This window comes from Barbus barbus, assembly GCF_936440315.1.
Source record: "Barbus barbus genome assembly, chromosome: 7".
NCBI classification, from domain to species: domain Eukaryota; kingdom Metazoa; phylum Chordata; class Actinopteri; order Cypriniformes; family Cyprinidae; genus Barbus; species Barbus barbus.
In genome coordinates this window covers 22,980,676-23,000,283 of record NC_136735.1, presented here as the reverse complement: position 1 = coordinate 23,000,283, position 19,608 = coordinate 22,980,676, and the positions used below count along the sequence as shown (strand labels likewise).

General features: G+C 37.3%; 1 protein-coding gene across 1 annotated transcript in view; it reads left to right on the top strand.

Moving 5' to 3' along the window:
* LOC306873167 (methylcytosine dioxygenase TET2-like) overlaps nucleotides 1–19,246 on the top strand; it is a 29,584-nt gene extending 10,338 nt beyond the window's left edge. The window contains exons 2-10 of the mRNA XM_079422255.1: nucleotides 11,128–13,956; nucleotides 14,212–14,302; nucleotides 14,378–14,471; nucleotides 14,676–14,884; nucleotides 15,168–15,318; nucleotides 15,413–15,502; nucleotides 16,970–17,107; nucleotides 17,305–17,659; nucleotides 17,825–19,246. Of these exons, the coding sequence (XP_079278381.1) occupies nucleotides 11,172–13,956; nucleotides 14,212–14,302; nucleotides 14,378–14,471; nucleotides 14,676–14,884; nucleotides 15,168–15,318; nucleotides 15,413–15,502; nucleotides 16,970–17,107; nucleotides 17,305–17,659; nucleotides 17,825–19,209 (5,298 nt within the window). The 5' untranslated portion in view covers nucleotides 11,128–11,171 and the 3' untranslated portion in view covers nucleotides 19,210–19,246. The remainder of the gene's footprint in view (nucleotides 1–11,127; nucleotides 13,957–14,211; nucleotides 14,303–14,377; nucleotides 14,472–14,675; nucleotides 14,885–15,167; nucleotides 15,319–15,412; nucleotides 15,503–16,969; nucleotides 17,108–17,304; nucleotides 17,660–17,824) is intronic.
* Nucleotides 19,247–19,608: the final 362 nt, after the last annotated feature.

Below are 19,608 nucleotides of genomic sequence, written 5' to 3'. Positions count from 1 at the left end.
CAGTTTACAGTCAATTGTAAGACGGCCTGTTCTTTTTCAGGTTAAAACTGAAACTGTAGTATTTTACTGGAAACGTACATAAAAAGTCCCCTTAGATCTTCTTCACTGTATAGAATTCAATGCCCATTTTCTGCACATATAGGCTTCCATATATTAGTTTGTATCTGTTTTTCTTCATCACTGAGTCAGAGTTTTGAGTCAATGCTGTGAACAGGCACATTTTCTTTTTGAAGAAGATCAGTTAAGGGTATCATGGAATTCATTAAGCTGAAGTACTTACCAAAGTGAACCTATCTCAGTTAGTAATCATTTCATTCTTCACGTCATGAAAAGAACAGGTGAAACAATAAGCTTCATCTGTGGTGATGGTTGCAGCAATCTTGTTGCTCAGGCTGTAGAAAAGATGAAACCCATCTGCATCTAGCTCAAATTCTCCCATCCACAGGTTACACTTATGTTAAAGTTTAGTTCTGCGAGTGTACGCTGGATGCTATATTTTAATTTACTGTTTAGCAAATGCTCCAACTATTTTGTTTTACTGTAGACTTTTTCAAAATGAAATTCATTGTGGATCGCAATGAGCATCAATAAATCCGTGCTTCACCAAAATGTGTAAGGGAAACTGTGTCAGGACTTACAGGAGGTTCATTTTATTAACAAAATCTTTAATCAGTGAGTGCAGCAGACATATGGCAAGCTCAAAAATCTTGCCTATAACATTAAGAAGCTTTTTTTATTCTTGAGCTTGACTTTGTTTAGCCTTGTTTTGTAACTCTGAGCCTATTTTCTTTACAGCAGTTGAAAGTCCCTTGTACAGATATGAGAGTTACATTCAAAGTGAAGAGATGGCTATTGGTTCTCAGCTTTCATGTCATGGTAGTAAATAAAACTATTTCACATACCCATAAAAGAGAGTTGATCCCACCAGAATCAATGTGGTCAGCACGTTCACTCTTTTGCATTTTCTGTATCTCTGTCCCTCTCTATCTGTGTCAGTCATTCATGCTCAGTTAATGTTTAGAGCAGATGGCCATGCAGCACCAATATAATGATCACCATGGCTACCACGCTCTCTGAAAGAAATTTGCTTTGCCCTGAGCACAGCTCATCAAATTAGTCAGATATATTGACTGGTGCAGACAAAAAGAAACGGGGAGGGGGTAGTAGTAGATGGAGACAGAAAGAAGTTGAGAGGAATGTATATTGTAAGTTGATTTTGGGAAAGGTAGGTTGTTGTATGACAATGTGCGTAATTACACATTAATTACACTGTAGTAATCTATGGTTGTATTTGCTGTGTTTACTGACAGTGTTTGACTCTGAGGCAAAGGGTCAGCAGGTTCAGTCTGCTGTGTTATAATGTTAGCTATATAACCTATGCTGAGTTAATTATCATCCACTCTTCTCAATCTCCACCACAGGTAAGGAAAGAGGCAGTGTAGATGTAAATGAATAATTACAGATAATCAACTATGCACTACAGCTTGATTATTTTGTTAAAAGCACCTTGCTGGTCAGGGATCTTAAATGCACCATCGATACTAATATATACAGTTGAAGTCAAAACTTTACATACACCTTTCAGAATCTGCAAAATGTTAATTATTTTACCAAAATAGGAGGGATCATACAAAATGCGTGTAATTGTTTACTTAGTACTGACCTGAATAAGATATTTCACATAAAAGATGGTTACATGTAGTCCACAAGAGTAAATAATAGTTGAATTTATAAAAATGACCCCGTTCAAAAGTTTACATACACTTGATTCTTAATACTGTGTTGTTACCTGAATGATCTGGGACCTGAAAGTCCCTTGTTTGTCCTGAACAGTTAAACTGCCTGCTGTTCTTCAGAAAAATCCTTCAGGTCCCACAAATTCTTTGTTTTTCCAGCACTGTTGTGTATTTGAACCCTTTCCAACAATGACTCTATGATTTTGAGATCCATCTTTTCACACTGAGGACAACTGAGGGACACATTTGCAACTATTACAGAAGGCTCAAACGCTCCAGAAGGAAAAGCCATGCATTAAAACTTTTGAACAGAATGAAGATGCGTATATTTTTCTTGTTTTGCCTAAATATCATATTTTTTCATTTAGTACAGCCCTTCAGAAGCTACAGAAGATACTTACATGTTTTCCAGAAGACAAATTGGTAACACTTTATTTTGATAATCCACTTTAGACATTCTACTAACAGTAAGTAACTTTGCAACTACATGTCAACTAGCAGTCATTAGAGTATTAGTAGACTGACTGCTTAATATATTCTAATACTTTATTTTGATGGGTCCACAACATACAACATACTGACTATTAGAAACTTTGCAAGTATCTTATTCTACTAACCCGAAACCCTACTGAGAGTTAGTAGACATGTAGTTGCAAATTAATGAGAATTAGTTGACATGTGGTTGACACGTAGTTACAAAGTTACTTATAGTTAGTTGAATGTCTAAAGTGGACTATCGAAATAAAGTGTAACCGACAAATTAAGTTAAATTTACCTTGATCTTCAAATTGAAAAAGTTTTCACCCCCGGCTCTTAATGCATTGCGTTTCCTTCTGGAGCATCAGTGAGCGTTTAAACTTTCTGTAATAGTTGCATATGAGTCCTCAGTGTGAAAAGATGGATCTCAAAATCATACAGTCATTGTTGGAAAGGGTTCAAATACACCAAAATGTTTAACTGTTCAGGACAAACAAGGGACTCATGAACAACTATCACTAAACAAAAAAAAAAAGAAACAGCTGTGGATCATTCGGGTAACAACACAGCATTAAGAATCAAATATGTAAACTTTTGAATGGGGTCATTTTAATAATTCAACTTATTTTCTCTTGTGGACTATATGTAAACATCTTTTATGTGAAATATCTTATTCAGGTCAGTACTAAATAAACAATACCATGCATGTTGTATGTTCCCTCTTATTTTGGTAAAATAATTAACATAGATAGATAGATAGATAGATAGATAGATAGATAGATAGATAGATAGATAGATAGATAGATAGATTACTTAATATGTAATAGTCTAGTAAAACACCATAGAAACTGACTACAATGCAAGTCATTATAACATATTTTTCTGTCTAAATTCTGTCATGTAAACTTGATTATTTACAACATTTCAGCTAGATTTTCTTTCTTATTGGGCTTAATTTTTTAAATAGCTAACACAACATAATCATTGGTTGTATCAATGCAGGTCATGCAAAGGCCGTTTAGAGTGAACGTGAGCACAAAGACTTGATTGCAAACAGCAGAGCCACATCTGCCTTCTATTAGTAACAAAGGACAATGGCAGGTCGGACACAGACCTGACTCTTCAGAGGGGACCTAGCTGTGGGTGAAATTACAAACAGAAGTGAATATCTGCTCAGCTTTTGAAGTAATCTACCTCTATTCAAATCCTCTCTCACAAAGAGGATTTGAAATGTCATTGGGATGAACAAAGCATGCAGGACAAGGAAAAATGAAGCAACTTTAAAAGCATACAACTTCTACTATTTTGTCTTCTTATCTATTCTGTTTTAAGAAGACTAAAATCAAAATGTGATACATACAATCAAAATATCATAAAACAAAACTCACAGTGCTCTTCCAAACAGACTCTGAGGCATGTCTCATACCTTCCCCCATGCACAAGCTGACTCTCTATAAATAACCGTTCATTTCAAAGGGGTTCGTTCCTCTTTGTTTCCATTCTTATGCTTATGTCTTCATGCTTCTTATTGAAAATTACAAAATTACACCATTAAAGCTCAGGCTGTGCAGTTCAGAGCCCAAGCTAGAAAAGTTTGTTAGAAATGTTTCCTGAGTCATAGTGCTGATGTGTTGAATGGAGTGAGAGTGCAGTTTTTTCCTTGACACACACACATTCCAATGGCAGCGTACCACTTGAAAAGGAAAGATACAATGGTACTGATTATGTTAAGTGGCTTGTGGTTTCTTTTGTTACGCTTTATAGCAACTTGGAAAATTTGTTTTCAAGTCAAAGTTGGTAAGTTCAAGTCAAAATTGTAAATAAATGCCAACAAAAGTTGACTGTGAAAGCTGACATTCTTGCTGAGCTTGTTTCCTTGTTTGTATGTCAGGGGAAAATAAGGTATGGTTAACGCTCAAAGGAGAAGTGTGAGAGGGACACTTTTACAGCCATGCATGCGTGACATTTAAACCACACTTGCACATGAGCTGTATGATCAAATTACAGTGGGAGGAACCAAGGGACGAAGTTTCACTCAAAAGCACAACTGCAGTCAAACACCTATCAGCAGTATGTTTACTAAAGCTCAGATGAACAACATTCTACATGACCTTATCTATGTCAGTACTGGAGTAGAAAAGCAAGTTATGTTTTAAAACCTACAAAAAAGAAAAGGAAAAGAAAAAGCTTTGTTCTTAGGCTATTCATCTATTAACTGTTTTTAACTGTATTCAAACAATCATTCAAACACATTATTCAAACAATTATGGATTTTGATTTACACAGGTGAGCAATATGACACATTTTGCATATTCGGAATGCCTAAGACCAAAAGGAAAAGAAAAAAAAGCTATTCATTTATTTATTTGATTGTCTGTTTCACACTGAGAACTAATGTAAAAGTAAGTTTAAAAAAGTAAAATAAGCACCTTATCAAGTTTTTCGTCATGACATAGAAACGATGACATTATGTGGACCGCATACATTTTACACTTATTTGACTGTTAACCCTAACCTCACATTTTGTTTAAGCAAAAACAATATGATTCACTTGTTTGTCTGTAGTACCATTGTTAGAGAGTGAACCATGAAAGACAGAACATGTCACTTCCCACTGACCTACTGTATATTTAGACAGCAACCTTGAGGCTAAGGAACAGTTAAATCACTTAACAATAAATACCATTGCCGTAGTAGCTGTGTGCTTTGGTGCATTGTTTTAGAATGCAAAGCACTGATCAGTAGACATTAAATTAGTAAAGTGGCAGATCACAATAGTTGAGGGTTTTTGAGAGATCATTTTAAAAAGACACAGAGAATGAGAATTTGAAAAGAAGGAAACTCAAAAAACAGGACAGACAACAAACTGAATTCAAAGCCACTCCCAGTTGTCAAGAGACGAGATAAAGATGATGTTTAAGATAAAGGAATGTTTAAATAGTTTGTTTTTATGTTATGTGAGACTGTAAGACTCACTAAGGCACATGATTGTCCACAGAAGTTCTTACAAAACATATTTAAATAAATCCTATTTAAAATAAAAAGGCATTAATCTTGCTGTTTTAATTACATGTATGAACACAGCTAATGGAAACCTACTGTCTGAAAGATATATAGCTTTCAGCTGAGATCTCGTGCTTTGTCATCCCTGTTCAGAGTTTTTTGTGTTTGTGTGTGTGCTGTTTTCAGTGTGGGTTTATCCTAATGCGTCAAGCTGTTTGGCTTTCTCAGCTGTTGGGAAACACTGAAATGGCACTGGAATGGATCCATATTCAAGTTTCATGTAGCACTCATGCAGGCTCCAAACCAATCGAAATCTCCCCTTTCCAGAAATGATAATAAATGCAATTTTAAAATGTGATCAAATTTTTATTAGTATTATTGGATTGTATCCAGTCATATATATCACACGCCAAGTTACAGTAAATTTTTATTATTATTATTAACCATAATTTTATAAACAACATCAGAAATACTAAAGACCTCAATTGTTATTTACTGACTACCCTATATACGGTGGAGATGAAAATTAGAGAACGCAATTTTGAGGTTACTGCTTAGTCCTGTTTGAAGTTAGGATTTTTGTTGAAGTGCCTTGGTTATTTTGTTAAACACTATTCTACTATCATGGTATAACCACAACTACAATTCCTTCCAATTTTGAATGATGAAGTTTACATTATTACTGAAAAATCAAGTGTTCATAAATTGTTCTATAATTTTGAGCTTCACTGTACATCATCTTAGACATAGTTATGGACACATAATACATATATTTTTTATTTATTTATAAGACTGATAATAGAATATTCCAATGTATGATTTTTCCATGCTAGTTCTATAAAATTTTAAATACAAACATTTTATAAAAAACCCAGTCTAACCGTGACTATAAGGGTGGGTCACAATGAGGTACAACCCGAATTCCGGAAATGTTGTGACATTTTTTAATGTCACATTAAATTTTTTTAATTTTAAAATGAAAACTAAAAGACTTACAAATCACACAAGCCAATATTTTATTAATAGAACATAGATAACATAACAAATGTTTAACATTTTTCAACCTTTAATTTTTAAAATGTTATGCACAAAATGAGCTCATTTCAAATTTGACATAAAATGAGCTCATTTCAAATTTGATGCCTGCTACAGGTCTCAAAATAGTTGAGACAGGGGAATGTTTACCATGGTGTAGCATCTCCTTTTCTTTTCAAAACAGTTTCAAAACTGTTGTAATAGCTGCAGTATGTGGATACTACTAGCATTTTCCTGCTGAAATACACGTCGTATGGAGGGGAGCATATGTTGCTCTAAAACCTTTATATACCTTTCAGCATTCATAGTGCCTTCCAAAACATATGCAAGCTGCCCATACCATATGCACTTATGTACCCCCATACCATCAGAGATGCTGGCTTTTAAACTGAACGCTGATGACATGCTGGAAGGTCTCCCTCCTCTTTAGCCTGGAGGACACGGCGTCTGTGATTTCCAACAAGACTGTCAAATTTGGACTCATCTGACCATAGAACACTTTTCCACTTTGAAAGTCCATTTTAAATGAGCCTTGACCCACAGGACACTACGGCGCTTCTGGACGATGTTCACATATGGCTTCCTTTTTCCATGATAGAGTTGGCATCTGCAGATGGTACGGCGGATTGTGTTTACCGACAGTGGTTTCTGGAAGTATTCCTGGGCCCATTTAGTAATGTCAATGACAGAATCATGCCGATGAGTGATGCAGTGTCATCTGAGGGCCCGAAGTCCACAGGCTTCCAACAAAGGTCTTCAGACTTGTCCTTTACACACAGAGATTTCTCCAGATTCTCTGAATCTTTTGATGATGTTATGCACTGTAGATGATGAGATTTGCAAAGCCTTTGCAATTTGACGTTGAGAAATATTGTTTTTAAAGTATTCCACAATCTATTTACACACTCTCATGGATTGGGGAGCCTCTGTCAATCTTTACTTCTAAGAGACTCTGCCTCTCTAAAGCCCGATTCGGACGGTAATTGTTTCTCAGGGGGACGTAAATGATTTTCACCATATACAGGGGGTAGTTGGTGATTTAATTGCCATCCGAATCCAGGACGTCTGTGTTTTTCTCCCTCCAACCCCGTAAAAATCCCCGGCCGAATTACCTACTGTTTTTTTCACAAACACCAAGGTTGTGTGGTAATTTAATTGCCGTCTGAATCCACATCTCTGAGTTTACGAGAAGAAATCGATTCAAAATTCAGCGTTTAAACCCTTTTTGAACACTCCCGAACACTGTACGGTAACTGTTGTACTTCGGTGTAATTTGCATAGCTATATATTTATTTTTGAAATGCTGGAAAGTATTTAAAAGAACAATACTTCGTAACTGCTTCACCACAGCGAGTGAGAGCAGAAAGAGAAGAAAAGCATTCGAAGTGGGTCTTTATTATGGCAGCAGCAGGTATGCAATACAATTTTAAAATGTGTATTATAAGCGGATATCGCGTATAATTATATACAACTATAGCGCGTATTTTCCTATTTTTAAACAGGAGATTTAAATAATCAAATAATAAATATGATTATACATAATTAAATATGCTTGGAATAATAAGAATACATTTTAGATAATAATACATATTTTTAAATACATTTTACACAATAATAAGAATAAATTTGTAAATAAAATTCATTTTATTTACAGTAGACAATCATGTGACTGGTCACGTGAGCAGCGCGTTCTCTGGTTCGCAGGATCACAGAACTCACTCCTCCACTGTGAATAAATCGCCATCCGAATCCATGAGTTTTATCACTGAGGTGATATGTAAATTAATTTTTACAGACATCCATATGAGAAACAATTACCGTCCGAATCGGGTTTAAGACATCCCTTTTATAGCTAATCATGTTACAGACCTGATGTCAATTAATTAATTGCTAGTTGTTCTTTCAGGTGAATCTTTTCAAAATGTCTTGCTTTTCAGCCCTTTGTTGCCCCCGTGCAAACTTTTTTGAGACCTATAGCAGGCATCAAATTTGAAATGAGCTCATTTAGTGGATAAAAGTGTAACATTTCTCAGTTTAAACATTTGTTATGTTATCTATGTTCTATTGTGAAAAAAATAGTGGCTCATGTGATTTGAAAGTCTGATAACACTTTAGAATATGGAACACTTATTAACTATTAACTACGTCTTTTCTCTCAATAAACTCCTAATTTGTTGCTTATTAATAGTTAGTAAGGTAGTTGTTAAGTTTAGGTGTTGGGTAGGATTAGGGATGTAAAAAAAGGTCATGTAAAATAAGGCGTTAATATGTGCTTAATTACTACTAATAAATGGCTAATATTGTAAAGTGTTACTGAAAGGCTGTGTTCGAAATGCCATGCTATCATACTACTCTTACTATTTCTGCAGCATCCAGTATGTATGCTGCTCATAGTATGCACATTTTCTGTATGCATGAAATACCCGGATGACCTACTATATTTGCCAGAATCTGCTAAATATAACTCAAGTATACTGAAATCAGTACAGAAGCTGTGTTCTGAATGGCATACTATCATACAACTACTATACTGCAGTATGCTGTGTGAATACTGTGAATAGTATGTGAATTTTCTGTATGCATGGAATGCCCGGATTACGTGCTACATTTGCTGAAATTTTATGTATGCATCTGAAGACGCTGCGTGGGGTACTGTTTCCCAGAATGCAACGCACTCCATGTGACCTTTCATCTTCAAACGCGTGAGTGAACTGGAGGCGGGGAATAATAATTATAAATGTTATACTTGTATATGCACGTTTATACATATACATGTAATCTATAAACTATCGCTGTGCATTTAAAAACAATATCATTTGTAGGACATAAATTGTACTTTAATCTCTATGGCACTTTTCCGATCAAGTCAAATGACGTCACCTTTATCTCTATAGCGCTTTATACATTGTTTCAAAGAGATTACATAATAATATTAATATTGCAGTAATATAATATATAAATAAATTATATATAACTAGAATTCATATTTCAATTAAGCAAACAGAATTAAATTCCGATGCAAACAGCTCTAATAAGAAATGGAGTGTATTTACTCTAAAGACAAATAGACCAATTTGTTGTCAGAGGCTATTTACATTAACTCCGCCCACCAATGCCTGGCACAGATACGAGCTGCTGTTGATGCGAGTGATCCGAGTTCGATTCCGGCTTTTGTCAAACTCGTGCGACTCCTTTTCCCATCACATAACAGATCAGAAAGGCATTTATTTTCAATAAAAAATTAAGTAAATATTTGAAAAGTGGAGATTAAACACCTCATTAATAATACAGTGTGCTTAGCTGTTAGTAGGTTTTTGTCCCAATAAAGTGGCGTTCATCAAATAAAATTTATGATAATTTACACTAAAATGTTGTCTATGTTATTGCATACTGTTTTATAATGTACTACAGTATAAATATCTGCCACCTAACTACTATTTACACACCTGTTGCTAAAGAAAATGCTGCTATTTTATTGTAAAAAATTATTTATCATTATTTGCACTTAGTGTAATTAGATTATATCACTTTTTCCACTTAGTGTAACTGCCAAAAATATTGTTCAGTTAAAGACAGCTCATTCAGTTCAGTCCATAGCCTATGTAAAGTTATTCAATTATGAAATTAGTTCAATTGGCCAATATTGTTTGCTAGTATTAAGCCTTAATAACAAGCCTTTGTAAAAAGAATAGTTAGCACATTTGTTTGTAAGGTAACAACCTTCACAGCTGTGCTGAATTAATGTTTGTGTTTGTCGTGACAATTAAGCATACTACTCTGAAACATTTGTTGCTTACTGTATACTCTTTCACACACTATTCTTTAAAAAATAGTAGGCAGTATACACTGTGTACTGGGCAGTAAGCAGTATGCAGTAAGCAAGTATGCCATTTCGAACACAGCCAAAGTCTTTTAGTTTTCATTTTATTCAAATTTAAAAAACCGTCCCAACATTTACAGAATTCGAGTTGTAGTTTGTCATTGACCTTTCTTACAAAAATAATAAAACATATAACAAAATGTATATTATTATTCAATTATGTTGCCCTTATTGCTCCACATACCAATGGTGCCAGGTTTCCAACCCCTGCTTAAAAAGATCCCACTGCTTCTTAAAAAGAATCCAGTAGATCAGTAGTTAAGCTGTTTTTAATCGTCCTTTTCTCCTACCATTCTGGACTCAAACCAACGGAAGACATTCCATGAAGAATCTGTTACATATTAAATATCCTACATGCCTGTTTTTTTCTGTATGGGTCTGTAGATTTGTTTGCAAGCAAGACATCTACAATTCTCTATTTTCTAAGATATTGTGTAACTTCTAGTTTAATTATTCATAGAATGTATAGTGAATCTTAGGTTTAATCCAAAGCCACTTAATGATGATTGCAGTATTAAGAACATAAGATTACAAAAAAATGGACATAGGTACAGAGCATTAGATAGCAATATGGTTGGTACCATTCGGTCTTGTTAAAATATTTCCTGACAGTTAGGGCAATGTTTATGTCTGTGCAATCCAGGACTTTTTTAATATATATCTTAACAAAAAGAAAAAAGAGGTCATTGGTATCTGCACTACACAACCCTTAGTCTGTTAACTTTGACTGACTTTTTTTTAAAGATACTCTGGTGATTATGTCTGCTTTGAAACAGGGGCTAATATTTCACAGAAGTGTCTGACTTGAGTAGGGAAACAACATTTGGAATTTTGTTATATCTTTTCTAAGCACCTCTTTAGGATATTTCTGCTTTGTTTATTTAACTTTTTTTGACAGTCTAGATCACAAGCCAGCACCCAACACTACCCCAGAACATTATGCTAACCAAAATTATGTGTTTTTACTATTGGTAATTTTCCTTGTCTTCCATGTAGGACGCAGAGAGGGCAGCCTTGTGAATGGACTCTGAGCAGACCAGATGGAAACAGAAAAGACCAGCCATGAGACGGAAAAAAGTCTGATACTTTCACAAATCAGTGCCACTCAGCAGACAGACCCTCTTCTCACCAAGCGCCAGAATGGAGATCCGTCTCAGCAGTTCAATGGGGACACTAATTGGAGCCATTTCAAGCCCAACACAGTAGTTTACCCAATGAAAAGTCAACAGGAGAATTGTTCTGGGCCTGCTAATATGCAGGGGATATTGGATCAAAGCATGCATGAGATGAATGGACAGATGAAACATGCTCTTAGTGAACAGACATTTTTAGATTTTCACCAGCCTAAAAAACTCTGCACTGATTCAGAGGTGAATGGAAATGAGGATCTGAGACTTTGGGATAATAGAGATGCAGGAATGGAGAACAGTTTAGAGGGATTCCCTAAGCACAATAAGCCAGGGGTTTTTGAGATAAAACATAGTAAAAGAAACTGTAACTTTCCCAATGGGGATTTACTCTTACTGTCAAGGAACAAGCCAGTTCCAATGCCCAATGGTGCTACAACAAGCCCACCCTCAGTAAAGGGTACAACTGGTGACCTCTTAGAGAAAACTTTGTCTCAGTATTACCCAGAGCATGTGTCCATCGCACCTCAAACCAACTCATCTCAAGTAGATCAGGTCACCAGCAACCTGCCAGAGCAGGAAACTCCTTCACCTTCATTAACCTCAGGTTTTCCTATTTCACCCCAAACATCTGCCTCCGAGCCACTTGCCAAGGCACCCCCAGAAGTACAAGGCAGCAATGGCTACAATCCAGAATTTACAGTGAATGGATACTCTAGTTTTGTAGCCGAGCAAAAGAAGCATACTTATCCTCTCTCTGACCTGCCAGATATGGGAACACAATTGCTGAGTGAGAAAGCTTCGGAGTCCAATGTGCCATCACTGACAGGCATCAATGGTTGCTCACAGATTCAAGAAGATAAAGAAGGCCTTCCGAACGACTCTGATTGTTTAAGCAAGTCCAACCAAGATTTTAGCCGTCAATCTTATATATTGCCCCCGGTGATGGCAGGAGCAGCATCACAAAATACTCAGACAGGTCAGCAGAACCTACAGATTACGGTGCTACAGAAACAACCAACCGATGAAAGCCTCCATGACAATAGAGACTTTTCCTTGCCACAGCAACAGATTCTTGAGCCACATATAGTAGACAGCAGGTTGACCTCCAGGGCCTGTACATCAGCTTCTCACAATCAACACATTGAGCAGAAAAATAAGCCTAAACCAGATCAGGAAAAGACAATATCAGAGAATACAGATCACTCATCCCAGATTAAATGGATAGATTTAAACTCAGCTTCAGCACCACAGCTATCTACTGACCACCCCCAGATGTGGGATTTTTTCGTTCCACAGACCCACATGCAGCAGCATACAGTCACACAGAGCCAAAGTCATTGTATAAATTCTATGTCCTCAAACAACTTTCGGTCTCAAAATTTCAGTAATCCTAGTTGTCCCTCATATGAAAATAAGGCACAAGATAGTTACAAAAACTTCCTACCTCCTACAAAGTTCCCCCACAATTCTGTCCCTGAATGTCAACAGAACAATTCTGGTGTGCACGATCATATTAACATGCAACTTAACAAACACACATCCCAGCAATTGTGCAAAAATGATCAAGACCAGATACAATCCCAGAGCTTCCTTTCTCAACCACCACCTGCTGAGCCTCATCAGCAAGACAACAGCACATTTCCCCATAAGCTCCCTCAGGATAGACAGAATATGCAAGCAGCTCCACAATTGCAAGATGTTTCCCACAGCCAGGTAGATGCACCACTCTTGAAAAGGCTTAAAACAGAGGGCTGCCTTCATTCAGAATCCCAGAAGTTATCTCTAGGTACAGAAACACCAGCACAAACACTGTCTAGTCCAACTACAAGAGAAAACTCTACATTTCCAGAGTTGTCTAAGTCAAATGTACAATTCTTGACTAAAGAATCCGAAGCTCTAACAGAAAGAAAACTCCAGCAGAACATGCAGTACTCTCAGAACACCAGTAAACAACATTTAAACTACCAGCAACCTCTCCAACACAGGGTACATAATCATTTGGAATTTCCTCAATCTCCGATTTCTCAATCACAACTGTCACAAATTTCTAATAGTCTTCAGATACCTACTCAAACATTTACCAAAGCTGAATTCCAGGAACCCTTTGGCCAAATCCAGAGAGAGTTTCTCCCAAGCCAAGGTGCTCAAGGAGATTTACAGAGGCACGCAGCCTTGCGAATGCACCTTCTGCAGAGGCAGGAGCGGCAAGGCCCCAACAACATCAGGCCAAGTATGCTTGAAAACTGCTCAGGTTTAGAAACCTCAGCTCAACTTCCACCCATAGTAGTAAAACAGCAAGATCAAGACAAAACCAAAGTAATGCCAGTGGTAGTAAAGCAGGAGCATCCTTCTTCGTCCTATGAACAAAGCCAGCAGAGGAGTATTCTAGCTGCCATGGAGCAGCAGTTAAAACAATATCAGCTCTCACCTGTGTTTGAAAGAAAGCCTTTGGTCAACAAGTCACCCAATAAAGTGAAGGTAGAGATGGCTGGGGCTGTGACTGTGCTCTCAACCAGTGCTGAGGGGAATGTCAAGGAACAGTGCAAACCACAAAACTTCACCCCACCGAAAAAGATTGAACCTGGGTTACAAACCTTTCTGGAGTCACCCATGAAGATGCTTGACACACCAATAAAAAACTTGCTAAATACACCTTTGAAGACACAGTATGATATTGCATCATGCCATTGTGTTGGTAAGAGGTTTTTCACAGCTACTTTTAGTTCAGTTTTTACACATTTTGTGTTCTTTATACATTGGAACTGCACACCTGTTAAGACGTCTTAAGAGAACATCTTCAGTAATACTTAATGTTAATATTTTAATGCTGTATCTTAGTGATATTTTGTTGTTATTAATGACATTAAATCACATATTAGTTAAACTTAGTTTTGTTTATTACCATCTACTAAAAATACACAATACTTTTCCCTTATTCTTTAATCCACAGATCAAATCAGTGAAAGGGATGAAGGCCCATATTATACTCACTTGGGATCAGCACCAACTGTTGCAGGCATCCGCAAAATTATGGAGGAAAGGTATGATATTGTGAACTCTAATGATAATATGAACTAATATACCATATATTATATTACTATCTTTCCCTTTGACAGATCTGGACTGACTGGAAGCGCCATTAGGATTGAAAAAGTTGTGTATACAGGAAAGGAAGGGAAGAGTGGGCAGGGCTGTCCCATTGCTAAATGGGTAAAGACAATTTATTTTCATCCTGTGTGTGTTCTTTGTGTGTGTACATGTATTGCCTCTCTTTGTCTGTTAAATATTAAAGCATGCTTGTTTGTTTTCTTATCAACAGTGCCCCTATGTAAAACACAATTACTTAACAGATGTCTCAAACTGATTCCTGTATATTTTCTAAATATATGTGTACATGTGCACTATGTTGTGTAGGTAATACGGAGGGCAAATGTAGATGAGAAACTCCTGGTCTTGGTACGAGAGCGGGCTGGTCACTCATGTGAGACAGCCTGTATAGTAGTGGTCATCCTAATTTGGGAAGGCATACCAATCAACCTGGCTGACCGTCTCTACTCAGAACTCAGTGACACTCTAACAAAACATGGTGCTCTAACCAACCGCAGATGTGCTCTAAATGAGGAGTAAGGACAAATGTTTATTACTGCTTTCTCACAAATACAGTGAACACTCCCAAAACTCATTATTAATTCACAATTAATCCAAATTGATAACCTTAGGTCTTTGTATTGCTACATATGCATCTAACCACTTTCTGCTTAACATAAATAATGTATTGTTATGCTGCTGATTCTAGTATATTTAATAGCTTCAACAAAATATAAAATCCTAGACATTCTCTAAGGTATATTTACAATATGTTAATCTTCAAATCTCACATTCTGTAATTTCTGTTATTGTCTTCAGGAGAACATGTGCATGTCAGGGTTTTGAACCTGATGCCTGTGGAGCTTCTTTCTCCTTTGGTTGCTCGTGGAGTATGTACTATAATGGCTGCAAATTTGCTAGGAGTAAAATCCCTCGAAAGTTCAAACTACTTGGGGATGATTCCAAGGAGGTGAGATGCTCACACACAAACACACAACTGAATTATATATGAATTAAGGCAATATAAAATGAAAGATAACAGGAGTATTTTTATTCTCCTACAGGAAGAGAAACTGGAACAAAATCTCCATGGTCTTGCAACCTCAATTGCCCCAACATATAAAAAAATGGCGCCTGATGCATACGCCAATCAGGTATATATATATCTCTGCTTCAGGTCTTATACCACTATCAAGAATATATACACAGCAAAATCCCCAGTGTCAAACTAACACTGCTGGGTGTCTATATGCGTCCACATTACAGAACGTTAAAAGTAACACTGAAGTAGAGTTAAAGTGAATGAGATAATTAGTGATTACTTAAGTGATGATTGACCATTATTGAAGACACCTGATGATAAAATTCACAATTTTAGTTTCCTTTAGAGATCGCATTTGTAGGCTGCATATGTCATAAAGATCTCATTTTAGAATATTAACAGTAATAAATTTGACCATTATTCTTAAGTGTAAGTTGTTGTAATATGCTTACGACTCGTGAATATAATGCTCAGTTAACTGAAATAAACCAGGCTGGATGACGCATGCAGCCTGCAAATGTGACCTCCGGAGGATGCAGCCTTCCGTTTGAGAAATGTCATGAAATTTCAAATGAAGCATTAGTAGACTTGTGGCTTTAGCTTCATTGTGTTTCTAAATCATATACATTTAAAAAATATATATATTTTTATTTTTGTTTTCATGTTTGAGCGTGTGTGTGTGTGTGTATGTGTGTTATCATAACAGTCTGAGTAATTCTGATTCTTGAACGGTAAACTTTGAAGTGTCAGCTTTGTGAACATATGCTGATTGTGTATCTAGTCAGAAAGACTCATGAGCAGCAACCTTTTTATTTTGGGTGTCATTTGTGTCTCCATGCTGAAAATGGGGGGTGACAGCTAAGGGGTTAAAAATTGTGATTTTCTTCTTTGGTGATTCTGCTTGTTAACATCAGGTGTCTTCAATAATGGTCAATCATCACTCAATGAATCCCGTAATTACCTCATTAACGTTAACACTGCTTCAGTGTTACTTTTAACACTGGGGATTTTTACGTTTCCTGAGAAAGTGGAATAATAAGCTGCAGTGATGTTGTAATATTTGAAAGTCATAGCAAAAATGTATGTACTGTGGAGCATCTAAAGTCAACTAAAATTTTAGAACTAAATTTTAAAGTCAGCGTAAACCGGAAGTTTGCGACCGTTTTTACTTCCGTATTGTGACGTACTTCTGAGAGAAACAGAATAATGAATGAGGAAAATAGAGAGCATGGCTTGTTTTTTCTACTGCGAATTGATTGGATGTAGTAAGTAGGCGTTTCATTCAGAAATTAACACTGACAGTTGGAGAGGCGTGGTTAAGGATGCCATGCTCATGCCCAAGTCCTCAAACTGATGTCATCAGAGAAGGCCCATTATTTTAGAGGGGAGGAGCATTTTTTTAGATTTGTATTAAAGATTATGAAGACAAACAAAAAACTTTTTGTGGATTGACTTGCATGGATGAATTGTTCTCCACAAAAATAGCAATGTGCGCTAACAAACTAGATATAGTCAATTTTGATTTCACGCGGACTTTAGGTTTAAACTTTATATTTCTATATGTACCAATATTTGACAGGTAGAGCATGAACACAGAGCTCCCGATTGCCGTCTGGGTCTAAAAGAAGGACGGCCATTTTCTGGAGTTACAGCCTGTCTAGACTTCTGTGCCCATGCCCACAGAGACCTTCACAACATGCAGGGGGGCAGTACTGTGGTAAGAATTAAATGCTTATGATAGAGGGCCATAATAAGACTAATAAAAAGCATTCACTAAAACAATCATTTTACGAACCAATACAAATCATCTACACATTGCTGTATACCTTGCAGGTGAAAAACTATATATGGCTAAAACAAAGTAGTGTATACAATATTAAAAATTCCAAACCTCCCTCTCTATCCCTGGTGTAGGTCTGCACACTAACACGGGAAGACAATCGTGAGATTGGAAAAATTCCTGAGGATGAGCAGCTACATGTGCTTCCCTTATACAAGGCCTCATCCACTGATGAGTTTGGCAGTGCTGACGCTCAGCTGGAGAAGACCAAGTCTGGTGCTATTCAGGTGCTCAGTGCCTTTCGTAGACAGGTGCGTATGCTACCAGAGCCTGCCAAATCTTGCCGGCAGAAGAAGCTGGATGCCAAGAAAGCTGCAGCTAACAAACCAAACAATCCCAACACACCTAACTCCAAAATGGACAACACCCAGCAAGCGAAGCAGAAACAGGCCGCTTATGAGAACCCAGGCCAGAACACAACTATAACAGGTACTGAAGCAAAACTTCACAAAACATTATTCAGTGATATATAGTTTATTTGGGGAAGATGTTATAAATAATTATCATAATTATTTAATAATTATTTATTTAAAATTTTAATAAATATTACAACCGAAAGTTTATATTTTGGTTTAATCTAATTATTTCTTCCAGGCCCAGGTAATGGGAGAACAAATCTGGACTCTGGGCATCTCCCACATGTTCATGCTGCCCATCAGCCTCAGCCTTCGCAGCAGCAAGCACAACCTAATCCCAACCCCTCTTACGCTGTCCCACCATTCCCTAGATTCTCAAATGCATCAGGAACCTTCTTAAACAGTTCTAAATCAGTAACCCCACATCCTCAAACACCATCTTCTGCCAGTCCTTATCCCCCTCCTTTACATGCACCCAACTCCTTCATTAATGTGTCTAATGCACCCACCCCATATCCCAGGTCTCTTACACCCAACCCTCTCTACACTGGTTACCAATGTAATGGAGGACTCCCCATGAACAACTACCACCCTTACTACTCTCCTAATCTAAAGCATCCAGATATGTATCATCCCCAAAGAAATTCACTATACTCTGAGCAGCAGTACAATGCACCTCAACATTACGGGTTAAACTACCCACCACACTATGGGGAGCCTAGCTTGCCAGCCAATGGTTATGGCACATGTAACATGAAACCTGGCATGCACTCCATGGGACGTTACCCAGATTATGTTCCTAATATGGCACCTGATGCTTTCTCCAGGCCTCCCTCAGCACATCTACATTTGGACTATGCAGCTATCAGCAAATGCAGCCAGTTTGAAGCTTACCCCAAACCTCATATGTCACAGAATCCTCAGATGTTTCCCCCAAATCTAAATACCTTAAGTATGCAAAATAATAAAGGTTTAGAGATAAACATGCATGGAGCAAATGGTATCTCTCAGGTGTTTCCTCCTTTGGGGACTGAATGCTTCAACCCAATCCAACCTCCAGGTTTGAGGCTTTCCAGTGAAAATGCCCTTGACCCCACAGTCAAACAGGAACCCCCTACCCAGAATTCAGGACAAAAAGAAAAGGAGGATGTGTGGTCTGACAGTGAGCACAACTTCTTTGACCCTGAAATTGGAGGAGTGGCAGTGGCACCTAGTCATGGGTCAATCATTATTGAGTGTGCTAAGCGGGAGCTCCATGCGACTACACCACTCAAGAAGCCTGACCGCAACCATCCCACCCGTATCTCTTTAGTGTTTTACCAGCACAAGAACTTGAATGAGGCAAAACATGGACTGGCTCTGTGGGAAGCCAAGATGGCAGAGAAGGCCCGAGAGAAAGAGGAGGATGCTGAGAAGCATGGTACTGAAAATACATCCAGCAAGAGCAGTGGAAAGAAGGTGAAAAGAGAACATTCAGAACTGTCTGAACCTTCAGAGCCTCCATATAAGCAGTTCCTTCTCATGCTTAATGAGCGATCAACATCCTGCACTACCAATACATATGTAAGCACATCTCCCTATGCCTTCACCAAGGTGACTGGGCCTTACAATCAATTCCTGTGAAAACCTCCATAGGTGCAGAGCATTCACAAACACAAGAGTAAGAGTGGCATCAGGCAAATTAAATGGTGCTACAATAGTGTTACAGACATCTGTGCCACTGGCCAAATAACCCATAATGCTTGCTCAGTTTGTGTGAAGTTATTAAGAGTAGATAGATTCAGTATCCTATGATATGGAAAGGTCGATCAGTGGGATTTTTCAAGCTCTTAAGAAGTCAAGCTTTACTGTTTAATCAATTGGAAATATTTATTTATTATTTAATTACTCTATGATAACACACTGTTCTTCATCCATGGTGCTTAGAGTCCAACAAATCTGGACATATTACTGGAAAAAAATACTCAAGTTTGGTGACTTTTTGTGGCTAATAACTTTTTATGGTGCTAGGGAGTGTTTTGA